General features: G+C 40.7%; 1 protein-coding gene across 1 annotated transcript in view; it reads left to right on the forward strand.

The window, feature by feature from the left end:
- VWA3B (von Willebrand factor A domain containing 3B) overlaps window positions 1-25453 on the forward strand; it is a 129528-nt gene that overhangs the window by 55488 nt on the left and 48587 nt on the right. Inside the window, exons 16-23 of the mRNA XM_039520285.1 lie at window positions 432-559; window positions 2193-2377; window positions 2978-3115; window positions 4267-4306; window positions 4424-4580; window positions 11302-11420; window positions 19398-19448; window positions 20165-20384. Of these exons, the coding sequence (XP_039376219.1) occupies window positions 432-559; window positions 2193-2377; window positions 2978-3115; window positions 4267-4306; window positions 4424-4580; window positions 11302-11420; window positions 19398-19448; window positions 20165-20384 (1038 nt within the window). The remainder of the gene's footprint in view (window positions 1-431; window positions 560-2192; window positions 2378-2977; window positions 3116-4266; window positions 4307-4423; window positions 4581-11301; window positions 11421-19397; window positions 19449-20164; window positions 20385-25453) is intronic.

Consider the following 25453-nt stretch of genomic DNA (forward strand, 5'->3'; position numbering starts at 1 on the left):
TCCATGTGGGTTTTTTTTTGGAGTATGTAAAATTTTTCAAAGAGATAACTGGTTTGTTAGGTAATTGCAGTCTTCTTCTTAAGAAAATTACAAAGCTTACATTGTCTTGCCAAATACACTTTAGTGCTATTTTTTGCCATCAGCCTGCTTCTCCTTCACTAAAGGATATTTCTCTGTGGGAACATGAAATTACTGCCATCATCATTTTCCTCCCTCTTAATTTTATGCTAATAGTCAGTCTATGTTTGGTGAGCGACCAAAGCAAACTTTGTTTTAGAAATAAGGGAAACTCTTTGAGGAAAAAATCCAAATAATCCAAAATGTCATTCCCTTTTTCTACACCCAAACTTATTTATTGGATTGTTTCTGTTAAGGAATGAAGCATGTTTTAAGCGTAATTATAGTAACACATTTTATTTTTATTTTGGCAGAGTGAAGATATATACCTTTTAAAAAGAGAAATTGAACAGGGGGAAAGAGATCTTGAGAAAGTGCAGACCTTTCACACTGAATGCCTGATGATGAACTGGTATAATGGAGAAAAAGATTGTGAAAATAAGTATGTCCTCAAACTGTCTTTATGCCTCAGAGTGCTCTATAGGTTATGCAAGCTACCTGTTACATTTCTTGTTTTGTCTTCATTTTGCATTTTTCACCTCTGACATTCTCCTTAAGATGTTTTCCCTTTGCAAAGAAAGGTTGAAAAATCTTTAATTAATACTATTGTAAGAATCATTATGGAAAAAAAAAAGAAGTCTGGAAGAAAAAGATGATGAAAATGTATTGCTGGGAATTGGAACAAAATGGTGTGTGAGCCAAGGTGGCAGCAATAACACGAACCAGTTCAGATACTGTGAGTATTCTTTGGCCTCCTGGAGACAGTACATGCTTGGAAAAAAACAGTTTGTCCCTTCAGTTTTATCCCACAGAACACGTTTGTACATTCATTCCATACAGGGGCGGCTCTAGGATTTCCGCTGCCCCAAGCACGGCGGCACGCCGTGGGGGGGGCGCTCTGGCAGTCGCCGGTCCTGCGGCTGCGGTGAACCTCCCGCAGACGTGCCTGCGGAGGGTCCGCTGGTCCCGCGGCTCCGGTGGACCTCCCGCAGGCACGCCTGCAGATGCTCCACCGGAGCCGTGGGACCAGTGGGCCATCCGCAAGCATGCCTGCGGGAGGTCCACCGGAGCCGCCTGCCGCCCTCCCGCAGGATGCCGCCCCAAGCGTGCGCTTGGCGCGCTGGGGTCTGGATCCGGCCCTGATTCCATATTGATCCTTATGGTCTTAGTTCAGTTCTGCCCCTCCCTCCCCCCAATACCACTACATTCAGTACCAATATACAAGCTCTTTGAAAGTCTAATTGGACAAAGAGTGAATGTGCATGAAGAATGACTGTCCCTGAGATGTCCTTTAGGTCACGGTGGATGGAGGCAGATTCTTAGGGCACTGAGGGAAGTTTTCATTGCTGCTGATTACGCAGTTTCCATTTTATAGAAATTCAGAGATCTTAGATCTCCAGGTATATCAATTGGATACCTTACAAGAGCACTAAATAAACAAAAAGGAGGAAATTATTTCACCTGATGCCCACTTCACTTGTGTACTACAAATACAAAACCAAAAAAATTACATCTCAAAAAAGGATTTCAACAATTAATGAAAACCATCTCCTGCCTTAAAAAAATTATCTGAATACAAGCAAAAGTTCATGATTTATTGTTATAGAGGATGTGCAGAATGATTTAAGATGCATGGAAGGAACGGTCAGCAGGTCAGTATAAAAAATATTTAAAGTGCTTATGTCAGTGCTTGTTGTTGTCGTTAACATTAGTAGAGACATTTATATCACTTATTATTTATAGGATGGCTCACTCTCTTCCCTCCACCCTTGGGAATTCAAAGCAGCTTTAATAGAATAGTCTGGCCTCAGTACAGGATAGACAACTTACATGTGTATCAGGGTTTTTTACATGAACTTTTGAAAGTAAAACTAACATTTTTTAACCTATTTGTGAAATCACGACTGTAGTAAAATAATGTGAATCATTTTGCAGTCTTGCAGAGCATTTGAAATCAGTATTTAAGTACTGCATGCATTTAAACTTAACGTTTGAAACGTGGTTCCTTACAAATACATTTATACTCCGGAAGGTTATTCACTTGCTTGTTTCTTGTCTTTATCACTCATAAACAGGCATCACAAGCAGACTCTTACTGCATCCTCTGTAACCACACACATTCAGGAGCTGAACACTTCTCCTACCAGTAAGCCATACTGTGCCTCAGAAAAGCCATTGCTGACTTCACACCAGCGTACAGTAGATGTATGGCAAACTCGTTGTGACAGTCCAGTCAGAAGGAAGACAGCACTGTATGCAGGTAACTATCTAAAATGAAGCATGCATATTATTCAACAGAATTTATTCATCCACTGTGAAATGATTCTGTTATCTCTGTTGCAAATAAAACATTTGATTATTTAAACAAAACATTATCTTAAAACTCTAATTTATCTTCCATCGTTTTTGCATTTTGTTCATCTTGGACATTTACCCTAGACTGGTCAGTGTCCAGTCATTTGCACTTTCTGGTACAGTGCTGTGATGGTTGGCTTGCACACCCTGCAAGGGAATGCCTAATTTAAATTATTTTGATTGAAATTTTAAAAATACAGTTTAAGCAGTTCAGTTAATAGTAGGTATTTAACTCCTCTCTCTTTTTAATGCAAATAAATGAATCATTGTTTGAGGTTACTGTTAAGACCTCGTGTGTGTTTTATTAGCTACAGCATTAATTAAAAAAACCTTGGGTAAGTACTGAGAACCAATTAGAGCTGAAGTATTGTTACCTGTGAGGGCTTGTCTAAGACAGTTCATTTAAGAACATGGGATGAAAACCAAATTCATGTTTTCAAGAATTGCAGGCAGCCGTTTGATTTGTAGATTAGTTGTCCTTTTCTCTCTGTCTGAATACCTGCAGAGCAAACAAAGACTAGTCTGCTCAGGACCCTGGGCCATCGAGTGAGATCCTGTGAAGAAAGACCAGATGAGAGAATATCTCCTGAAAGAAAGGGTTGTTTGCTCAGAAATAGCCTGAAATCTGCCCCTATTTTTAAAGGCAAGTTATAACAACTGGGGAAATTGAAGTCATTTATTCTAATTTGTTTAAATCTGGTGGAAGCACATTTAAGACAGAGCTGATTTGTTGATGAGCTTGTAAACTGCAGTAAAAAGAATTCCGACTGGGTTTCACTGACCTGGTCAAGGAAGCATTTTCATCAGGATGGTAAATTTGAGATATTAAAATATGATGGATACCGATGGAAAATTGAATACAATTTCACACATCTGTAAATAGCATTCAGTTTAGCATCATCTGCAAGGGAAAGAATGGTCTGGTTTTTTTTTTGGAAAGACCTCAAGGTCCTTGCACACTGTCTATACACTGTCACTTTGGCAGGGTCATTTTCCATGAAGGTGGTGCAGAATACTGTCATTGAAGACTGCTGAAGGCACATCTGAATCACAGTTGTTTTTCCTGAAAAGGGTGCACATCTAGGATATGTTTGTTCATTGTAATCAAAGAAACATGAACATTGTATATTAGCATAATGAGATGGCAATGACACTATGTTATGTTACTATGGCCTGAGTTGAGGAACAAGCTTGGTGAATCTTCCTTCTTGAGTTAAAGGCTATAAATCTAAACAAAGTATAAAATAATTTTGAAATGGGTTTGTCTACATTGGCATTTTTGTTACTAAAACTTATTGCTTGGGGGTGTGAAATGACAAAAGTTGTAGCAATGAAAAGCGCTGATGTGGACAGCGCTTCATTGGTGGGAGCCGCGCTCCTGGCGATGAAGCTATGGGCCCCTCCTTGGAGGTGATTTTATTTTGCCACCACACAGCGCACCTTACAACGGCGTGGCTGCAGCAACACAGCCATGCCCTTGTAAGGTGCACAGTGTAAACATCTTACACAGTGTAGACATAGCCTTAGTGCTTATATCTACTTTTACATTTTTTGTTTTTATTAGTTCTTGTGAAGTGTGAGTGGTCAGGCACCATGACTGAAACACAAGAGAGATTAATTCTCATGAATAAATTTAGTAGCTGGAATAAACATTATTGTACAGCCTTAGTAGCACTTCTAATAGGCTCAGATAGAGCCGATGCTAATTACTTTGTGGGGTGTGTGTGTGTGTATGTGTGTTTGTGCAAAACCATTACATGATGCCTTTGTAAATTTGTAAATGTTTTTCCACAGAGCTGAATATTCAAAAGGTGGCAAAAAGAACATCTAAAGAGTACGTACATGTGTCACACACAAGTGGTAGTAGTTTATATTTCTTTATTTTCCATAACTGCTATATTACCAAATATGTTTCTGTTTGATATTACATCTCACAATCTCTTATTTTTAGTTCTCTAGATACTTCTTCAGCTCATTGGCTAAAGACTCATAGTTTGGTTGCTAGACGACTCACCATAATGGATGCCTTAGCTCCTACAGCTGTTCCTCACAGCACTAAATACATCCCGGTTTTAGACAAACATGTTGTTTCTAAAGTATTTGATGAGGTAAAACTCTTATGCTGTTTCAGGGGAAACTTAAAATTTACCTTTAATTTTATTTTTTATTATTATTCATCTAGATAAATATTGAATAAGTATGTCCTCAAGTGTCCATAACAGAATGTGGGTTATTCACAGTAAATGTACTGTATACATTTGGAAATATTTATTCACAACAAATAATGAAAAATACAATTATTAATTATATTTCCTGCAGCGTGACAAGATAATAGAGCTCAATGCTATTTGCATTTCTTGCCTATATACCAGTTGGTGACAACATGCAGCCACCAGGTGTTCAAAAATTGTTTATGGGCCATAGTCATTAATGGTATTTGTTAAATCATTGGAGTTTTGAATTTTGGGCTCAGTTAGTCAGCTAGTAAACTGGTTACGCTTTCCTGGATCACTGAGTTCTCAGAGCTACACATGTTCTCTAGAGTGCTTTTAGAAAAGAACAGACTGAAATGATCTAGGATCCCATCTTGATAGGTGCTGAGTGCCTCTTGTGAGGTTCTATGTGTTAACAATTTCCACTGAATTATTTGTCTTGAAATGTGAACCTATGCCCTCCCCAAAGGGCAATCCATGTTGTGGAAGGTTACCCCTGGAGGAATTCTTAAATTGGTGTATTCTCTCTATACATGCTGAGAATTTGTTGTAGTTCATGCTAAATAATAAATGTTTTACAAAAACAACACAGCAGTGGAAAAGCTGGAGAGCATGAGCTTAAACTGAATAATGAGGAGGTAAAGGCTTTGTGAATGGGATATGATGTAAACCTGGGTGAGATATTCATAACAAAATGTGAACCTACATGCAATTTAAGATTTTTTTAAATTTCAGTTTTAAATTCCAACTTGAGTGCATTTTTAAGGGAATTTTTGCTGTGATATTCAGATTTTTAAAGAAAAAATAGGCTCACTATTTTAGTGAAAATAGCCAAAAAAAAATCAAGCTTGTTTCTGATCTATAAAAAAAGGGAGAGGGACATTTTTTAAAAGAAAGATATATTTTTGCCTCAAAATGTATACATTTTCATATTTTCATATTTCACAGCTGTTTTGCCAAAACTGAATAAAGCAAAACTTATGTGAACCTGCGGAAAACAGTGAATTTGGGTATGAAATGTCACATAACAGAAACTGGGAATTTGACAAAACTCTAATGGGCTATTTCCTGGCAATTGTCACTGCTCCCTATGCCCAGGGCCGGCTCTAGGTTTTTTGCTGCCCCAAGCAAAAAAAAAAATGTTGGCTGCCCCCCCCCGGCTTTTTTTTTGGCTTTTACACATGTTTGCACTTTGCAGTTTTGATTTGACTGTTTAAAATTTAAAAAAATGAAAACAGAGAATTTGTAGTTAGTGAAATAAAACAATTTCCTACTAGTAAAAAGAACAGGAGTACTTGTGGCACCTTAGAGACTAACAAAGTTATTTCAGCATAAGCTTTCGTGGGCTACAGCCCGCTTCATTGGATGAGCTGTAGCCCATGAAAGCTTCTGCTGAAATAAATGTGTTAGTCTCTAAGGTGCCACAAGGACTCCTGTTCTTTTTGCGGATACAGACTAACATGGCTGCTACTCTGAAACCTTTCCTACTAGTGTAATTTTAACATTTAATTTTAACAAAGCCTTCCCGCCTGGCCCAACTCTTACCTTGCTGTGGATCTGGCCCGAGGTGGATTCATCTCCCAACACCGCTGCTCCCAGGGCCAGGGGTTGGGGCTGCTGCTGGATCCCAGCCCCGCTCATCCTTCGTCTTCGCCTTGGCTCTGGCACGAGCTCGGCTCAGCCTGGGCTGCCGCTCTGCTCCCCTCTCCCCTCCCCTGGCAGGAGGTGGCGCAGGAGGAGGAGGAGGAGAACGCAGCGGTGGGGACAAGCCGAGTAGGAGTGGCCTACCCAGGCACCTTGTTCCCCCCATCCTCTACAGCCGGAGCAGGGCCACGCTACCGGCTCCCACTTGGGAGGTGGGGGGTGGCCGCTGACCGCGGGAGAGCGGCGGGAGCCGGTAGCGCAGCCCTGCCCCGGCTGCAGAGGATGGGCCACTCACTCCTCCTCGGCTTGTCCCTGCCCCTGCAAGGCCCGCCCCGCCCGGCCGCCGCTGGCCGCGGGGGCGCGCGCGGCGCCCGCTCCGCGTCTTCGCACCGGCCCCCCCCCCCCCCCCATGAGCATGTGGCTGTGGCCTGGCCCTGCTGGGGGGGCTGCTGGCTGTTCTGTTGTCTGTGCCACTCTCCCACGGTCAGCGGCCACCCCCCACCCTCCCAGGCGGGAGCTGGTAGCCTATGCCTATGCCCTTTCCTGGAGAGCCCTACCAGCTGTTCTCTTCAGGTCTCCCCATGGAGAGTTTCCCAAGCACTCCTTGCATCTTTCCAGGATAGTCTTGAAAATTTGTTATAACTGCTGCTTGAAAGAAGCACCTTGTAAAAACTAAAAGCCTTCTAGAATAGTTTGAGCCACCTCTGCAAACGGTATTTTAGAGAAATATTTTATCTAGATATTATTGGGCCAAATTCATCCACAGGGATTAATGTAGTCCATTATATTTGAAATGAATATAATGGTATAGCTGTTAGCAAACAATGCAATATTTGTAGGCTTTTTGGGTTCGGGGACATAATTACAGATAGAGATGGGCACATTTTTTTCTTATGAGAAAAAAATAGTTTATTTGCTGAAAAATGCAGTTTTGGTCAACACAAAACTATTCGTGAATCTGACCTGATAGTTTTGTTTGGGGAAAGATTTTCAGGGTCAGTTTGAGAGAAATAAGAGTGAATTTGTTCCACTTTGTATAAATACTTAAATATTCACTGAGCCAAAGTGAGAGTGACTCTATAGCTGGTGATTAAAGCACTCACTTGGGGAGAGAGGGGTAAGAGATGTGGATTCAAACTCCTCCTTTTAGTCAGGCAGAGGGAAGATTTGAATCCACATCTCCTGGGTCAGTGCCTTAATCACGAGGCTATAGAGTCACTCTCACTTTGGCCCACTGAATATTTAAGTAGTTAAATAAAGTGGAACAGCTTCAACAGGAGAAATTGAGAGCAACCCACCCAGAGTAGCCTATAGCCTGTCGATAGATGCTTACCTGGCAGGGCTGTGATTTGAATTCAAGTCCCTGCTCCAGAGGGGGGATTTGACAGTGGGTCTCCCACATACCATTTTCCTAACCACTGAGCTAAAGGTTATAAAGGGAAACGCACATACCTGACCTGAAACAGACTTTTCCAATTTGCTGACAAATTCCAAACCTTTTTGGAAATGAGCAGATTTTCTCTGATCTTTCAGTTTGCTGGCTGAATCAAAAAATCAATTATTTGCCCAGCTCTAGTTAGAAGCAGTTATAAATTAACACTCCTGTCCTGCCAACTATTTTTACAGAGAACTTCCCCACAGATTTCATTAAGACATCTAATGAATAGCTCAATGGTAGGTTATGGCCCGAAATGCTGGAGCCTGCATTATTGCAGGTCACGAATATGCTGTATGTCAAGGAAGGAAAGGAACTGGAACTACTAATAAGTGGAGTCAACAGAATTACCTTTATCAGCCCTGGAACTCAATCTCCTTTGGAATCCATGCCAACACTTGAAGGAAAAGTTGAGAATAGGGTGTGACTTTAATTATAAATAGGGCCCTATGAAATTCACGGCTTTGAAAAATGCATCACGGACCATGAAATCTGATCATCCCGTGAAATTTGGCTATTGTAGGGGAGGGTGAGCTCCAGCTGCTAGTCTTGGCTGGGCTGGGGAGGGACGGGACTTCTTATTCCCCTGCAGGGGCAGCTCCCAGGGCCAGGTCAGACTCAACACTGGGAACCTCCCCTGGCTGCAGGAAGCTCTGTGGCTGCTGGCTTGGAAGCCAAGCTCTGAAGGCAGTGCTGAGGTAAGGGTGGCAATCCCGTGACCCTCCCCCCCGCTTTTGGGTCAGGACTTCCACGGTTACAACACTGTGAAATTTCAGATGGCAACATCTGAAACCACTAAATTGGCTATTTAATAAATTCTATAATTGTGAAGTTGACCAAAATGGACCGTGAATTTGGTAGGACCCTAATTATAAAGCTTGAGCAGGAATTATGAGGTTGCGTTAAGAATCTTGGTTGCTCCTATACTTGAAAAGGCTCCATTCAGAATCATAAATACATACACAATTGTTGGTATTCCTTCTCCTCAGATCTTGGTTTTGTTGGAGGTAAAATGCTCCTTTGGTTTCTTAGAGGACATTATTTTTATTTTCATCCTCTACAAACATTAATGCACTAACATCAGATTTATTATTTTGGAAACAGAGAAGCAAGCAAAAAGGTTGCCATGGCAATTCTTCATTAACATCATGCTCGTGTGCTCTTTCATTTTTGTGAGCCCTGGCAGTTTCACCTGAGCTATTTCAAAGAGATTAATTCATTACACAACGCATCAGTTTCATATCCAGAATAAAAGGTGTTCTGGCTGTTTAGCATAATGTACAGTCCCCATCTAGTAGTTCTGGAGGAATACTTCTCTGTAGATTCTTTTGTGTATCTGCTTTGCAGATTGTGGTGTCTTTAATAAGTTTAATGCCATAATAATGCGTGTATTTTTGTAGAAGCAGCAAAGAATCCTATGGCACCTTATATACTAACAGACGTTTTGCAGCATGAGCTTTCGTGGGTGAATACCCACTTCTTCGGATGCAAGCAGTGCATCTTGCATCCGAAGAAGTGGGTATTCATCCACGAAAGCTCATGCTGCAAAATGTCTGTTAGTCTATAAGGTGCCACAGGATTCTTTGCTGCTTCTACAGAACCAGACTAACATGGCTACCCCTCTGATACGTGTATTTTTGCTTTCCCTTCAAGTACCACTCAGAATATTAGACCCATTCCTTGAGAAGTTATATTGAATTTTAATGTATTGTACTGTTGGGAAAAAGGGTGGTGCTGGGGGGACGCATTCCATTGAAAAGGGAGCCTATGTGGAAAAAATCCTGCCAGTCTCTTACCCCTTTTATATAAAGGGGACCACAGCTTGAGCAAAACTACTGATCTCAACTATGGCAGTATGGGATTGGAAAACAGGTGATATCTCAAGTAAGCAGGTCCCAGGCTATTTAGGGCTTGAACTCCATCCGGAAATCCAGAGGCAGGCATTGCTTGTTGAGTATTTCCCCCAGAGCAAAGATTGATCTCATCTGTTTGGACAAAATACTCCACTTATGAACAACTGAGCTGCCATATTCTCAATAGCTTTAGCTTCTGAATGGGTTTAAGGTGTAGTCCATTGTGAAGTGATTTGCTGTAGTCTATTAGTGAGGTGACACAAATGCTTAAATCTCAGTGACAAGGTCATTCTCAGAAAGAAAAGGTGGCAACCTTGGAGCCAGCCGCAGATGGAGAAAAAGCCTTCTGACTACTCCTGAAAGATGATCATCTAGTAATAACTGGGAATCCAGCCAGACTCCCATGATATAGACACAAGTAACACATGGCAGAGATATACTTTCAGTTAGAGGCACTTTTTTTTTAATGCATCTTCTGATCATTTTCTGTAACCCATCAACATTACTTCAGTTTCATCAGGATTGAACTTCAGCCAGCTCTCTGTCATCCATGCTCCAAACTCAGATGGACATTGGGAAAGAGATTTAAATGCACCATTTGAGACAAAAGAAGTTTTGCAGAATCTGTGTTGTTACATTGAGCACAGTAGTACCTTCCTCCTGTACCTCATGTTTCCTTGTGGTACTGTGCACTGGAGTTTTTCCAGAATTACCCTGGAATAGTTTAGTTGTTTGAAGGGTTGTGGGAAGATGGGTTGGGTTTGGGGGTTGGGAAGTTGTGGGAGGTCTCGTTCCCCTCTTTTCTTTAAGATCCCTTATTAGGGTGTCTGGCTGTGCTATTTTTGTAATGAAGTGTGCTTCTGTAGATCCTGTCATACACCTACAGCCAAATTTTCAAAAATATTTAGACACCTACAAATGTAGTTAGACACCATGTGCAATTTTCAAAAGTGCCTATGCATGTGTGGCGTCTAGCTCCCATTGAAATCAATGACATTAGTTTCAGTGGGAGTTAAGCATCTAACCTACTTCAATCTTTTGAAATCACAATAGGTACCTATCTGCATCTTTAGGAACCTAAATATCTTGGTGGAATCTGCCCCTAGAGTATAAGATATGACATTTAAAATGTTTAAATAAGTAAATTCCCTATTTGCATGTTGTGTACAAATAGATGACAATAAGCTGGTGTTGTATACAGAAGTATAATACAATGATGTATTAAAATAATACAGTATATAGTATGTTCATGTTGTAGATCCTGTTTGCATCTTTTCTGTGCTGCCCTTTAACTAGTAGATTAAGACTAGAGAGAGTGCTGCTCATTCCATTTAGAATTTAAATAGAGATTTAGCTAGCTTAATGTCCCTTGCCTCATAGGAATTCATTTGCAGGGTTCCAACATTTTATTTAAAGGGGTCACAGTAGCTACAAGGCTTGTGTACATGTAGTACAATAAAATGATGTCTTAATTCAGAAACAAATGTTATGTTTCAACCTCATTACCTTTGATCGAAATCAGTCTGATGGGTCTCCAAACACTTGATCACTCACATCAAGTGCTTGCTTTTTCTTTTTTTTCCTTTGAGATTTGCCTTGTGTAGGTAAGGTTGGAGTATTCCAGTATTCTGGTAGATAAAGAAGAACACAATAAATGAAGTCTTTCCCTTTTTTTGTGTTGTAGGTGTTAACCCTGGCCCATGTTAGCAATGACAAGAATCGGATCACACTAATTAATCCTCAGGCAGTGAATCTTGATGCCTATAAAGAGAAACTGGAACAAGCAATTAAATCCTATGAAAGGTAAGTCTGCTCTTCAGATTTTCTCCATGCTGACAGACTAACTCCGTTTTTTCATATGATGAATTGGGTTCATTTTACATCTCTGACTGCCGTACCTGTTCTTTGCTCACTAATCCATCTCCTCAAAGATGTATTTTAACATTCTGTACATTTGAGCATTTTCAAACAGCCACCATTGTCTAAAAATATATCCTATCAGAGAAATGTTTTCTTCTTTTCAAAAGTGTGGCATTAAAAGTAAATGAGTAGTCAGGGACACCATAAATATTACATTGCACACATAATACACACATTATTCTTTTTACGTAACAAAAATTCATTTTAATCTCAACTGTAATCTCAAAATGTTAAATGTAAAACAAAACCTTTTCAGAAATAGAGACATAATACAAATATAGTCAAGGAAATAAACAACAGGTGCCTAACATTAAGCTCCTAGATCCATATTTAGGTGCCTAAATAATTGTCCTGAGTTTTGCTGTTGACCGCTTGGCACTTTTGAAAATCAGACTACTTATTTAGGCTAACTATGAGTTTAGGAGCATAACTTTAGGCACCTGTGTTGTAAGATATTGACCCTTATTTTTATGTGGTTTTTTTTTCCAGAAGAGTTGTGTTGTGCTTATTGTTTGCAGGATCAGATAGGAAGTAGACACTGGAAGGATTTTATAAATCTTAACTATTTATGTCTTGGCTTTTAAGTTTGTGGTTTTTGAAAATTGTGTGATGATTAGTAATCTTAACAGGATTTTATGGACATAAAACTTTAATAAACTAGATGTCTAGTCAAATTTTATTCTGATAAAATGTACAGATTTAATAACTAATAAATGTATGACATCTGAGTCTTCCTTTCTTGACTAATTGTTGAGTTGGCTTCCCAAGTTTTAGGCCTTGTCTATGCTACAGAGTTTTGTTAACAAAAGGCAGCTTTTATCAACAAAACAATGGATGCACACACACGACGATGTCACTCTTGGCAGTAAAAATGCCCTTCTTTGGCAATAAAATAACACCACCCCGACGAGAGGCATAAGGCTTTTTGAGCAAATTTTTTGTCGATAAAGTGGCAGTGTAGACACCCACGCTTGATTTTATTGCTTTAATTGGCCTCCGGGAGGTGTCCACAACGCCCATCCTGACTGCTGTGCTAAGCAGTTTGAAGTCCACTGTCCTGCAGCCAAGTAAAAAACATCTGCCTCACCCCCTTTAAAGCCCTGGGAATTTTTGAAATTCCATATCCTGTTTGCTCGGCGTGGAGGTGTCTTATTGCATCTTACCAGGTGACCATGGCGGCTTCATGCAGCAAACGCTCTCCTGGCTGGACCACTGCGGAGCTGCTGGATCTGCTCAGTATTTGGGGAGAGGAGGCTGTGCAGTCCCAGCTGTACTTCAGCTGTAGGAATTTTGATATCTGTGGGCAGATTTCTTGAGGCTTTTGTGAAAAGGGCTATGACTGGGACACGGTGCAATGCAGAGCGAAGATAAAGGAGCTGAGGCAGGTGTACCATAAGGGGAGGGAGGCAAAACATTGCTCTGGTGCTGCACCCAAGACCTGCCAGTTCTGTAAGGATCTGGATACTATCCTTGGCGGTGACCCCACCTCCTCTGCCAAGAGCCCCATGAATACTTTGGCGGGCCTGGAGGCAGCAGAAAGAGGACCTAACCCAGAGGATGAAGTTATTGATGAAGAGGTGGCGTTAGAAGATGATGAGAAGCTCCGGGCGGGGTCGTCTGGTGGGGCAGGCAGCCAGGAACTGTTTATCACTCCAGAGGTTTCTAGCCAGTTTAAGCAGTTGCTCTCCAGTGAGCAAGAAGCAGGAGATGAGACATCTGGTAAGTGGCTGTGGTTTGTGTAGTGCAGAGGTGGGTTCAGGGTATAGAAATGTACAAGGCTGGCTGTGTTTCTGTGAGCTGGACATTTCTCTGTGCAGCTAATCAATATGGTGGAACAGTGTGTTGATGCATGCGGAGATCTCACGGGAATCCTCCGGAGAGATCTCTAGGAATCTTTCCTGGAGGTACTCGGCAATCCTCTGCTAAAGGTTCCTTGGCAGAGCAGATTTGTTCCTTCCCCAATGGTAGGAAACTTTCCCGCACCATTCGGCAATCACTTGTGCAGGGACCAAAGCAGCACATAGACGAGCAGCATAGGGATCAGGGCAGAATCCACAAGTGTGTAGTAGATATGCCCTCACTTCCCTGCTTACTCTCAGCAGTGAGATATCTGCTACAATGACCCCATACCTGTGGAAAAGTGTGGTAGAATTTAGAATTTTTTCCCCCAGTTGGCTGCACTGCAACCCTTCCAGAGCACTCTTTTCCCCATGTAGAGCACCCCCCGCTTCCAGCCAACACTCACCATGCTTGGGATGTTCACCAAGGGTCAGTGGGAAAGTGATTGTTATGTTACCAGAGATGTATTTTACTGAAATGTTTCAATGTTGTGCGTGAACTTAACAATCACATTTCTGTGCATTGTTGTGCTTCTGCAGATGTGGCCTTGAGGGACACCCCACACACACCGGCAGAGCATCTTTGCCAGACAAGAAAGCGCCCAAGACGGAACAAAGAAGACATGTTCCGAGAGGTACTGCAGTTCTCCAATGTAGAGAAAAGGGAATGCAGGGAGTGGAGGGAAGCTGAAAGGCAGGACAGAAAAGAAAATTAGGAGTTTGTTAAGGACACTACTGAGCAGATGGATAAAGTCATGGAAGAGCAAATGCAGATGCTGAAGTCCTTAATAATGCCTCAGATTGAGCAGATGTGTGCCCGCCCTCTGCAGCACATTCAGAACTCTTTTCTCCATGCCCCCCCAAACTTCATCCACATGTTCCTTTCTGCTTTCCAGAAGTTCTCAGTTTCCCATTCACTTCACCCTCTTGGACAACTTTCAAAATGACAGCTGGACCTACACACAGTTCTGAAAGTCTGCCCTTCCCTGGTTCCCCCTTTCCCACCAAGCATCTTTGTGCGTTTGTGTGTGTGTTGTTTTTTTCTGAAATAAAAGCAAATTTTTGAACAATAACTAATCTTTATTTGTGTCCTACAAATTGAGATAGCAGGCACTACCAAGCCATACACAGGCAGTTTAATCATTTGCTTACTGGAATTTAAGGCCCAAATTTCACAATCGCTTCCTATGAAAACTAGATGTAATGTAACATTTCAGTACCAATCACAGAGATGTACATTTGGTTCTCATTTTTGAAGTGTTGCCTCAAAGCCTCCCTGATTCAAATAGGCCCCTCTGATAACCCTGGTATCTGGCTGCTCAAAATCAGCAGTGAGGCGGTCTGCCTCATCACTCCACCCCTGAGCAAACCTTTCACCTTTAGCTACACAAATATTATGCAACGTATAACATGCGGCTATGACCATGGGTGTAATACCCTCACTGAAGTCTAACCTGCCATAAAGGCATCGCCATCGCACCTTTAATCTGCCAAAGGCACATTCTGCAGTCATCTGGCATCTACTCAGCCTGTTGTTGAACCACTCCTTACTGTTATCCAGGTTTCCTGTGTAAGGTTTCATGAGCCATGGTTTTAAGGGGCATGCTGGGTCTCCCAGGATCAATATGGGCATTTAAACATCCCCCACTGTAATCTTCTGGTCTAGAAAGAAAGTCCCTGCTTGCAGCTTTCTGTACAGGCTGGTGTTCCTGAAGATGTGTGTGTCATACACTTTCCCGGACCACCGCACATTGAAGTTAGTGAAATACCAATGGTGATCCACGAGCGCCTGCAACACGATGGATAAGTATCATTTCCTATTTATGTACTCCGTCACAAGGTGGTCAGGTGCCAGAATTGGAATATGTATGCCATCTATCACCCCTCCAGTTAGGGGAAATCCATTTCTGCAAAGCCATCCACTATTTCACGCACATTTCCCAGAGTCACGCTTCTTCGTAGCAGGATGCAATTAATTGCCCTGCACACTTGCATTAATGCAGCCCCAGTGGTTGACTTCCCAACTCCAAACTGATTGGTGACCCATCAATAGCAGTCTGGAGTCACAAGCTTCCACACTGCAATTGACACCCGCTTCTCTACCAATAGGGCAGCTCTCATTCTGGTATCCTTGCACTGCAGTGATGGGGCGAGCTCCGCACACAGTTCCAGGAAGGTGGCTTTCTGCATCTGAAAGTTCTGTAGCCCCGGCTCATCATCCCAGACCTGCCTGACAATGTGATCCCTCTATTCAGCGGTTCTCTCCCAAGACCAAAAGCAACGGTGCACCGTGTGCAGCTGTTCTGTGAATGCCAAAAGAAATCTAAAGATCCTCCTATCCATATCACACACTATGTCAGGCAACTGGGAGTCTTGTTCAATTAGGAACTTCATGATTAACAATACTGCCCTCTGCGATGTGTTAATGACAGTTATCCAAGCATAGGAGAACAGAGCAGGATCCATCCCTTCATTCAAAGATGCCAGGATGCACAGCAAACAAGGGCCGTAGAAAAATGCCACAAAAGAAAGCTGGAAGCCAATGGAATGCTGGGATGGAAAACAATGCATCATGGGACACTGAGCTTGGTCCCAAAATGTGCTGCGATCTGCTCCACCTTCCCACAAGACCTAACGGCAGAAGGTGTCGAGCTGCACTGTGGGATAGGTACCCACAGTGCACTGCTCACACTGTCGATGGTAGTGCCCCAAGTGTGGACATGCTCTGCCAACAGAGGGAGTGAGTGTGAATATGCAATACCGATTTTTATTATAGCGCTTTTTAATTGTCAACATAACTTTTATCAACAAAACTGTAGTGTAGGCAAGGTCTTACTCTCCTTCACAGATCTCAGTGACTGATTCCATCCTTTGTGAAACAACGAACAAATCCCCTTTCCATTCCCAGTCTTTGTTGCCAAGTCTGTGTCTTGATCCACACTACATACTTACTCTGGTATAACTACATCACACAGTATCAGAGGGGTAGCCATGTTAGTCTGGATCTGTAAAAGCAGCAGAGTGTCCTGTGGCACCTTATAGACTAACAGACGTTTTGGAGCATGAGCTTTCGTGGGTGAATACCCACTTCGTCGGATTTCATAGGGGTGTGAAAAATCCACACTCTTGAGCGACATAGTTACACCAATCTTAACACCCCAGTGCTATGTCGGCGGGAGACCTTCTCCTGTCAATATAGCTACTCCCTCTCAGGGAGGTGGAGTTATTAAGCCGACAGGAGAGCTCTCTTCCATTGGCTTAAAGCGTCTTCACCAGATGAGCTACATTGGTGTAGTGTAGACCTGCCCTGTCTTTCACGGTCTTAAAGTAAAAACTGATTTGGAAACTCTTTATTTTGTATAATATTTATGGAAATCAATTAAGATATATTTGTTTTTATTTTGCGCTCACTAGATTGAATGTTAATAGTTCTAGGGGCCTGATCCAATGTTCTTTGAAGTCAATGGGAATTTTGTCCTTGATTTTAATGGTGAGGTTTTGATAACTATTTCCATCTTGTTCACTACTGTGGAATGTGTTGAAAAATAATCCTGGTTGACTTCAGTAGAGTTGGGAGAAAAATGACTTCTGATAAAATGTTATGAGTGTTTTACTGAAGAGCTAGAGCACAGGTTTGACTGTTAAAGTATTATGCCTGATCTCTCTGAAACTTACTGACATGAGTGGTCTTTACTGATGCTAGTTCCATTGACTTAAGTGAGTCAGGTTTACTAGCATCAATAAGGGCTTGCAGGACCGGGCCCAATATTTTTACAAATATGTGTAAAAAATAAAACTGCTTGAAGGCATTAGTTGTTATGAGCATTAATACTAATGAAAATTTCAAAATGAACATTTTAGCTGTTTTTCCTTTAGAAGTGAGTGAAAAATTATTCAAAACCAAAAATATTGTTTCTTCTTAGTTTGTGAGACAAAAAAAAATTGCTTATGGAATTTTGCACCATGGCGTTCACCATGGAAAAGGCATATACAGTAGAACATTAGAGTTACAAACACCAGAGTTATGAACTGAGCAACCACATATCTCATTTGGAACTGGAAGTATGCAATCGGGCAGATGAGATTATCCTTCCCTCCCCTACCCCCCCCCCAAAAGCAAATAGAGTACCATACTGTGTTAAACGTAAGGTACTAAAAAAGAAAAAAAAATAAAGAGAAAGCAGCATAGTAAAGTTTCAAAGCTGTATTAAGTCAATATTCAGCTGTAAACTTTTGAAAGAACAACCATAATGTTTTGTTTAAAGTTACTAGAGTTACAAAGATTTCAGAGTTATGAACAACCTCCATTCCCAAGGTGTTTGTAACTCAGAGGTTCTACTGTATGTAACAATTTTTAATAAAAGCAGTTTTCTAAAATCCCAAATTCTCAAACTATAAATCCTTGAAACTAAGATTATAAAATAGAAACACTGGTATAATTAAACTATAGCATTGCAGTTGCAAGGCTGCAATAAAGATTTTAACAGTTTCAGCAAATGTTATTGAGGATGGAGGTGGGGTACGTGTGAAAGGTGAAATCATTCCTTGCCTAAATATGTGGATGCCAAGTTTCAACCTATAGTGGATGTAAGTGACAAATTATAACTCCACATTTCCATCTGAAACATCAATTTAACCATGTCTTTTGTGCTATGAATACTGTATTACATTTCTGATAATTGAATTTGTAAGGTTTGCGAGGGTTCAGCTTAGTGAATAGTCGCAAATTTATTTTGACATCTATAAATTAGACAATATGGTAGTACATGCCAGTTTCAAGAATAGAAGAAACCATGACAATAACCTCACCATACCTAGATTGATTAATAGCATAACATTAAGAGAGGGGGAAAGTGGTGGCAATAATTTCATGTTCCCACAGAGAAATATCCTTCAGCAAAGGAGAAAAAAGCTGGGATCTACAAAGAGTGTGTGATCTTGAATAGTTACAGACATTTACAAATGAGCTAGTTATGAATGTGCAGAATTTAGAAGTGTGAAATAGACAGCTGAGCATGCTAAGAATGCAGAATATGAATATACTAGTAATTTACATTCTGAAGTAGCTGGTGCTTGTTTTCCTTGGCAGATGAACTGAATCAATCGGAAATCCATGTTCAGAATCTAATTTTGTATAGACTGTTGGGGATTTTTGTAAGTGCAATAGTTAATTCACCAAGACTGGAAAAAGACAAATGTTTGGAAAGGTCTGAGTCGTCTCTGAAATGAACTGATGCCAGCTCAGACATTTGTAAACAATAATGTAGCAGAGTTCACTTTTCTGTATGATGGCAGCTAGGACTCCCAGAGATTTGCTTCTGTATTGTGAAATAAGAGAGATAGTTATGTGATGGCTTAATTTTTGGGATGTTGACATTTAGGGATACAATTGTAAATTTAAATTGGCTAGTAGAAATTTGTAATCTATGCCTTAAAATAAAAAAAGACAAATAATCTGCAACAAAGGAAAAAAACCTGTAGTGTTTTTAAAATGACAGAACTTGAATGCTTTTGGGTAGGCAGTTCTGTTTTCACCACAACAGCTTTCCTTAATGAGCAGAGTGGAATGAAGTAGAAATTTAAATGGTGAGATTGCATTTGATTTTTAAGTGGGGAAAAAAATCATTAACGTTGCTTCTCAAGTGCCTTCATGCTGAAGCTGTTAACTTGTCGGGGGCAGCTCTTGGCTGACATTAAATCGGCACTATTGCTCAGTTTAGATTACTGGGTGCTGGACTGAACGCTCCACTGAAATTCCAGCAGGAAACATTAGTGATTGCCACTAATCTCTCAGTGACCCTGAAATAATCATGTTGCTACCAGATGGAAGATGCTGTTTTCCTATATCCTTTTGCAGATGATAAATTCATAGTTGAATGATAAGAACACAGTTTGTGCTTTCAGAATACAAATCATGGTAGATATCTTTAGAACTGCGTGTTCTGGTTTATTCATTGATATTATGATAATCAGCCACACACTGATCGCATTCTCTCAGGAATTGTTTTCTTTTATTTAATAGGCGCCTAAATCTAATTATTTGGAGAGCACTATCTCAAGAGGAAAGAGACAAGTAAGTTTTCACCTTCTTCTTGTCTTAATAATTTAATTTTTGAAACATTTATTAATGGAATGGGAGCTGTGGTGCCCAGCACCTTTGAGGATCAGGCTATAAATATTTAACACACTTTTTTGGCTGCTCTTGTCATGGCCAGTTTATTTTACTTTCAAGTATTTCTTGTCTACACCTTACTGGTAAAAAAATTTATGTGTGACACGGTAACATGTAAGCTTCAGGTTTTGGTTTGCCACCCACTAGGTTACAAAGTGAGAGGATTTCTTCTCCCCCTTGCTGTTCATTTTTGTAAAAGAGAATAAGCATTTTCCCTTAACAGTGTTAATCTATGCTCAGTGTGAATGGCAAGGGTTTGGGAGGATTGGGACATCATCATCTTTGGCATCAGCATAAACCCTTCTCTACTTGACCAGTGAGTAGCACTCCAAGGATTGGTTTGTGAGGGGATAAGCTATACAGATTATGAGCACCTTTACACTGGTATGACTGCGTCTACACTGGGGGTTTGTAGCACTTAAATCAGATCGGGTTTTAAACTGATATAGTTAGAATGGTACAAAAACCGTATGTAGAACAGCCCTAAGAGCAGTGAAGTTAGCACTTATTTACTTCACGGGGGCAGTGTGCTGCTTAATTACTTAACATTTGTAAAGTGTCTTGAAAATAAAAAACATTACTACGTATAATTGTAAACTGTTCTAATTTTTTTAAAGATTTGAGCAGGAGGAGCCAGTCTCGTATATGGAACACAAGGAAGCTTTGCTACAGGCCTTAGAAAATCTGGGTTGGCCTGTTTCTTATGATGATGTGACACTTTTGGAAGATGAGATTCTGGCAGGATTAACCTACATCCAACAAGCCTCTGATCTTCAGGAAGCTGCCAAAAAGGAAATTCAGAGAACCTCTGTATCACACATCAACCACAGTAAAATGGTAGGTTGTACTAGCTGGGCAAGCAAGCGTTTTCTTTCAAATATTCTTCAGTGTCTGCTCCTAGGATAATTTCACCTGTCACTTAGCTACTTGATAGGTTGGCACTAACCATAACTCTATACAAACTGGGGAAGAACATGCAGACTGAGTTGCTAATAATGCCTCTAAAAAGAGATGAAGCTGTAGTGATCACCTGCTATTTTGTGGAAAAGTTTGTTTCCCTATTGTAACTAGAACAGTAAGGGGTTGTGTCACCACCTGTCCTGCATCTCTGGGATCTTAAATGCTAAGCTGCTGTGGCTCACAGTCCAGACCCCAGCAAACAAGCATACAGGTCACACCTTGGCTTCCACCACCCAATTACTTTCTGCAGGGTGACCCCAATGCCTCCCCAGTCCTGAATTTTCCCAAAACGTCTGACCTGTAGTGCCCAACCCTCTTGCTAAACATTCACAGAAGGTATTAAGTTCACTGCTCCTTAAAGAGACAGTACCCAGCTGCTTATTAGTTTAACTCCACGAAAGCTCATGCTCCAAAACGTCTGTTAGTCTATAAGGTGCCACAGGACTCTTTGCTGCTTTTTTTGGGTTAAGGTAATCACTCTATTTGAATCAAAGCATGAAATTGGTTTATAGTAAAAGTAAAAAAAAGTTTAAGTGATACCAAGTATCAGGAATAAAGCTAGAAAGGATTACAAGCATACAAAAATGAAAATACACTTTTAAGACTAAAACCTGATATAACAAACTTGTTCAAATAAGTGTTTCTCGCCACGTCTCTTTTCCAACCTGGTTGACCAGGCATTCTCGCTAGGACCTTTCATATAGCTCAGAGTGCTTAGTTCCTTTGTCTCTTCAGGTGAAGGATAACTTAGGGTTTTTCTTCCTCTCTCTTTATAGTCTAGTAAATCATTGAAATGTATTCTTTGAAGTATATCCTTAGATAAAGTTCCTTTGCCCTGCTGGGTGTAGATGGTAGGCTGTCTGGTGTATACTCCAAGCTGGTTCCTTCCCCACTGGTGGTTTTTGACAAAGCAAATGATCTCTTCCTGCAACCTCCAATACAATAGAGTAGCCTTTTGAATTTGTCCACACCTGGTTTGAGGTGTTGGCCTCTTTCCTTTGTCTGGAGAAAACCCATTTGTCAACTCCCCCGACACGCCTGATCTAAACACATTTTAATCACATATTTCCAGCACACCTGTAAAGTTCTTTGTGGGTTAAACATACATATATCACAAGAAAATTGTAATGATAATTGAAAAGCGATAAAGAGTTCTGTGGCACCTGCATCTGACGAAGTGGGTATTCACCCATGAAAGCTTATGCTCCAATACTTCTGTTAGTTTATAAGGTGCCATGGGACTCTTTGTCGCTTTTTACAGATCCAGACTAACATGGCTACTCCTCTGATAATGATCATTGAGTTATTAGTTTTCCAGTGATATATTACATGCAACCTTTTGGGTAAATATCATAGCTCTGTGCCATCTGGAGTCACACCTATAAAAATATATGCATACAAACATACCTCATGTTTCTTTTCATTAACAAAAGGTAGATTTGTTTCCTCTGAAAAAGAATACTTAAATGTAATCATTTAGGGTGAAATTCATGCCCCAGCATCATACTAAGCCTGAGTAGTTAAATTTTGTGCAGGGAACTCCATAGGGGTTGGATTGGATAGAATCCACCCCCAGCCCAATCTGTTGGCTCTCTGCCACCGTTATTCCAATCTATGGGGCTGAAATAGTGGCCATTGCACCTTCACATTTCCATTTGAGGAGCTTTTGGGTCATGTAAGTGCAGCAAATTTGAGCCCTTCTCCAGGTATGTCTACACTGAATTGTAAACCCAGCTCTGTGGGATCTGGGCTTGCCCAAGCCCAGGCTAGAGCATCCACTCTGCATTGTAAATCTGGGCTTACAGTTGCTGGACCTGGGTCTCACAGCCATGCTAACACGTCCATTCTGCACTACACAGGCCTTCTGGCTCAGGCCTGCACCTTGTACGGTGTCCACATTGTAAAATGAAAGAGGTTGGACCTGAGTCTCAGAATGATTCAGGCCCTGACCCATCTCCCTAGCAAAGTTGTAGGACCTGGTCCTGAGTGCTTGCTGACCTGAGTGAGACTGCTTTGTGGAAGCAGGGCTTCGGCGTAAACCTGAGTCAGAGCCTAGGCTTAGTATGCAGTTTAAACATATCCTCTTTGCTCCCTGGCAGTTTCTCTGCCTGTGATCCTCCTAAACACAAGGCTAACAGAGAGCTTACGTGGTTAAGTGGGCCTTTGGGTGAGTTTTACTACTGCATACTAGTGAGATTCTTGTAGGACATTTCTATATCTATATGTACATATAACATATTCTTTACATGTTTTTTCGGTAAGCTAAAACTTTAATTGTTTTGTAGATTGTTGACCATTGCAATAACTTCATGGTTACCATTTCTCTATTCCAGCTCTTTAGAGGGTGTTTGAGGGCAGTTTGTAGAAGGAAAGTTCTGGGCTTGCAACTATTCTGAAGTGTTGAATATGTGGGGGGGATGGTTTCGGTGTGGTATGCAGGTGAAATACTAGCTGGCAAACTTGGTATATCAGTTTCTTGTAAGTACCTGTGGGTGGGTGCAGCTCCAGTATAGAATACAGGTATCCAAACTTGTGCTGTAGGAAGAGTCCAACCTTAAGCTTCACGATTTTACTTTTTCAGTGAGGCACAGTGTCAAGCCTTCAGCTCTCCTACAGTTTTACAGTGGTGGAGGGAAGTAGATTTGGACTCCAAATCAATACTCCTTCCCTGTACAAATTAATCAGCCCCAAATGCAGGTAACATACACACAAAAGTTTACCATAAATCAATGAACATTATTTCTAAGAAACAGCAATTATGCAGTTATGAGTAACTTGTCAACAGGTTCCATTTTGGTTTGACAATATTATTAACAGATAATATTTACCACTTAACAGTATCCATAAAAAAGAATGCTGAAACTGAGATAACAACAGTACATATCTCCCTCTGGGTCAGAGTTAAGGACATAGTCACATGTTACATTTCTTTAGGCTTAACAAGAATAGTTTATTTATTTGTTTGAGTGTAATATTAATGATATGCTTACATATTCTCTTTCTTGTTTTTGTTTTGTAAGTTATATGATAGGTAAATACCTATCATATAACTTAGTCTTGAATGTTTGGCCTTAGTCTTGAATGTTTTTTCTTTTTTCTTTTTCTTTTTCTTTTCCTTTTTTTTTTTTTTTAATATGGAATTTTTTTTTTAGTATTTTCTTACAAAATGCCTTGAAGTAAATGTGTGCGTGTGTATATATGTCTGTGTGTATGGTGGGTTTTTGTTTTGTTTTAACTGAGAATTTCTTTGCAAATATAAATATTTTTTAATTTTTATAAAAATGCATAAACAATTTTTAAAAATAATTGTCAAGGCTAAACTGATTATCATTCTGAGTACTTTTTGGAAAAGAATTTTCCTTCTCCAATTAAGATTTTTAAATTAATTAAAATTTTAATTGATCTAATGCAGTGATCCCCAACCGTCGTCACCAGACGACGAGCCACAGAGGTCGTCCGCCGAAATGCTGCCGAAATTCGGCAGCAATGCCTCTGGATGATGCTATTTGTCAGCGGCAAACAGCGTCATCCAGAGGCGTCGCCGCCGAAATGCTGCCGAATGTTGATGGCATTTCAGCGGATGCTCGTCCGACGGCCAGTACGCGGGCGCACTTAGACGCCCTGGCGGGCGCCATGGCACCCACAGGCACCGCTTTGGGGACCCCTGATCTAATGCTTTAGATTCAAAATAACTTTTGTGGTGAAATATTTATTGATCCAAGACAGCTACTTAATTTAGCAACAATTGCATAGTATGAAATCTAAGGATAAACTTAAGGATGTGGCTGAACATCAAGAGACACTAGTGATCACAATTTTTAGAATGGCTACTGAAAACATCTTAAGTTTCTCTCTTTTCATAGTAACTACAATGCAAGGGCTTGGTGCTACAAGGTGCTTAGGCCCAGATTGGAAATTAGGAGCCTAAATACCTTTGAGGATCTGGCCCTTAGTGTTTTCACTTCCCTTTGGTTTCAGTGGGATTTGAGGGTGCTCAGCACCTCACAGGATCAGTATAAATCAGTATAATTCTACTGCTGAATAGTTTCTTTTCTAACGTAACCAACACACGGTTCACATTAGTATTCTGTTAATAAAAAGCAGCAATATTTCCTGTACTGGAGAGCTGATAGTTTTCAGATATGCAAATCCAGACAGTTGGGTTGTACTGTTTCATCCAGCAGCACATCAAGAATCTCGTCTAGAATCTTAGGAACAGGTATTGCCCAATCTCTGTCTCTAGCAGATAAACAGTTCAGCTTTTCACCTCGAAAAGTTTTCTGACTCCAGTTATGAGGGAGATTTTCAAAGATATGAATGGTAGTTAAGCATCTATTTCCTATTGAAAGTCCATGGGAGTTGGACACCTAATTGCCATTTGTGGCTTCAAAAATCAAATTGCTTTTAGCAAGTGGAGGATGATAAGGGAGAAGTTGTTTGTATTTGTTGAGTTTGTAGTGGCTCCCACTTCCAAAGAAAATGGTGATTTTATTTTATTTTCCTGTCCAAAGATATAAGGGATAGCTGATGAGGCAAATTCTGCCCTCGGATGTGCACATGTGGTTCTCTTTGATTTCAGTGGGAGCCATATGGGTGTATCCACAGGTACAATATGACTTTTTTGAATATTGCTTTTTAAATAAAAAACTCAGAGATTGACTTTAGCTGCACTGATTGTGATGTTTCTGCTCTCTTTGATCATCACAATGCCTGTTGAAAGTGGCAGGTGAAAGATATTGAGATGAATGACAATCTTGATTGCCTGACAGAGAATGCTCAGTGTGTCAAATGCTGTTTGAAACTTGACAGCTCAAAGATTCAATGTGTTGCCAGTGCTGTGAGCAACTCATTCAAAAAGAAACATAAAGTGCACTGAAATATCTCTAAATGACTCAGTCCTCTACAAAGGTTCATACTTACCTCAGATTTCCACTTCAAAAGGATCC

Source organism: Mauremys reevesii, linkage group 1 (genome assembly GCF_016161935.1).
Source record: "Mauremys reevesii isolate NIE-2019 linkage group 1, ASM1616193v1, whole genome shotgun sequence".
NCBI classification, from domain to species: Eukaryota; Metazoa; Chordata; order Testudines; family Geoemydidae; genus Mauremys; species Mauremys reevesii.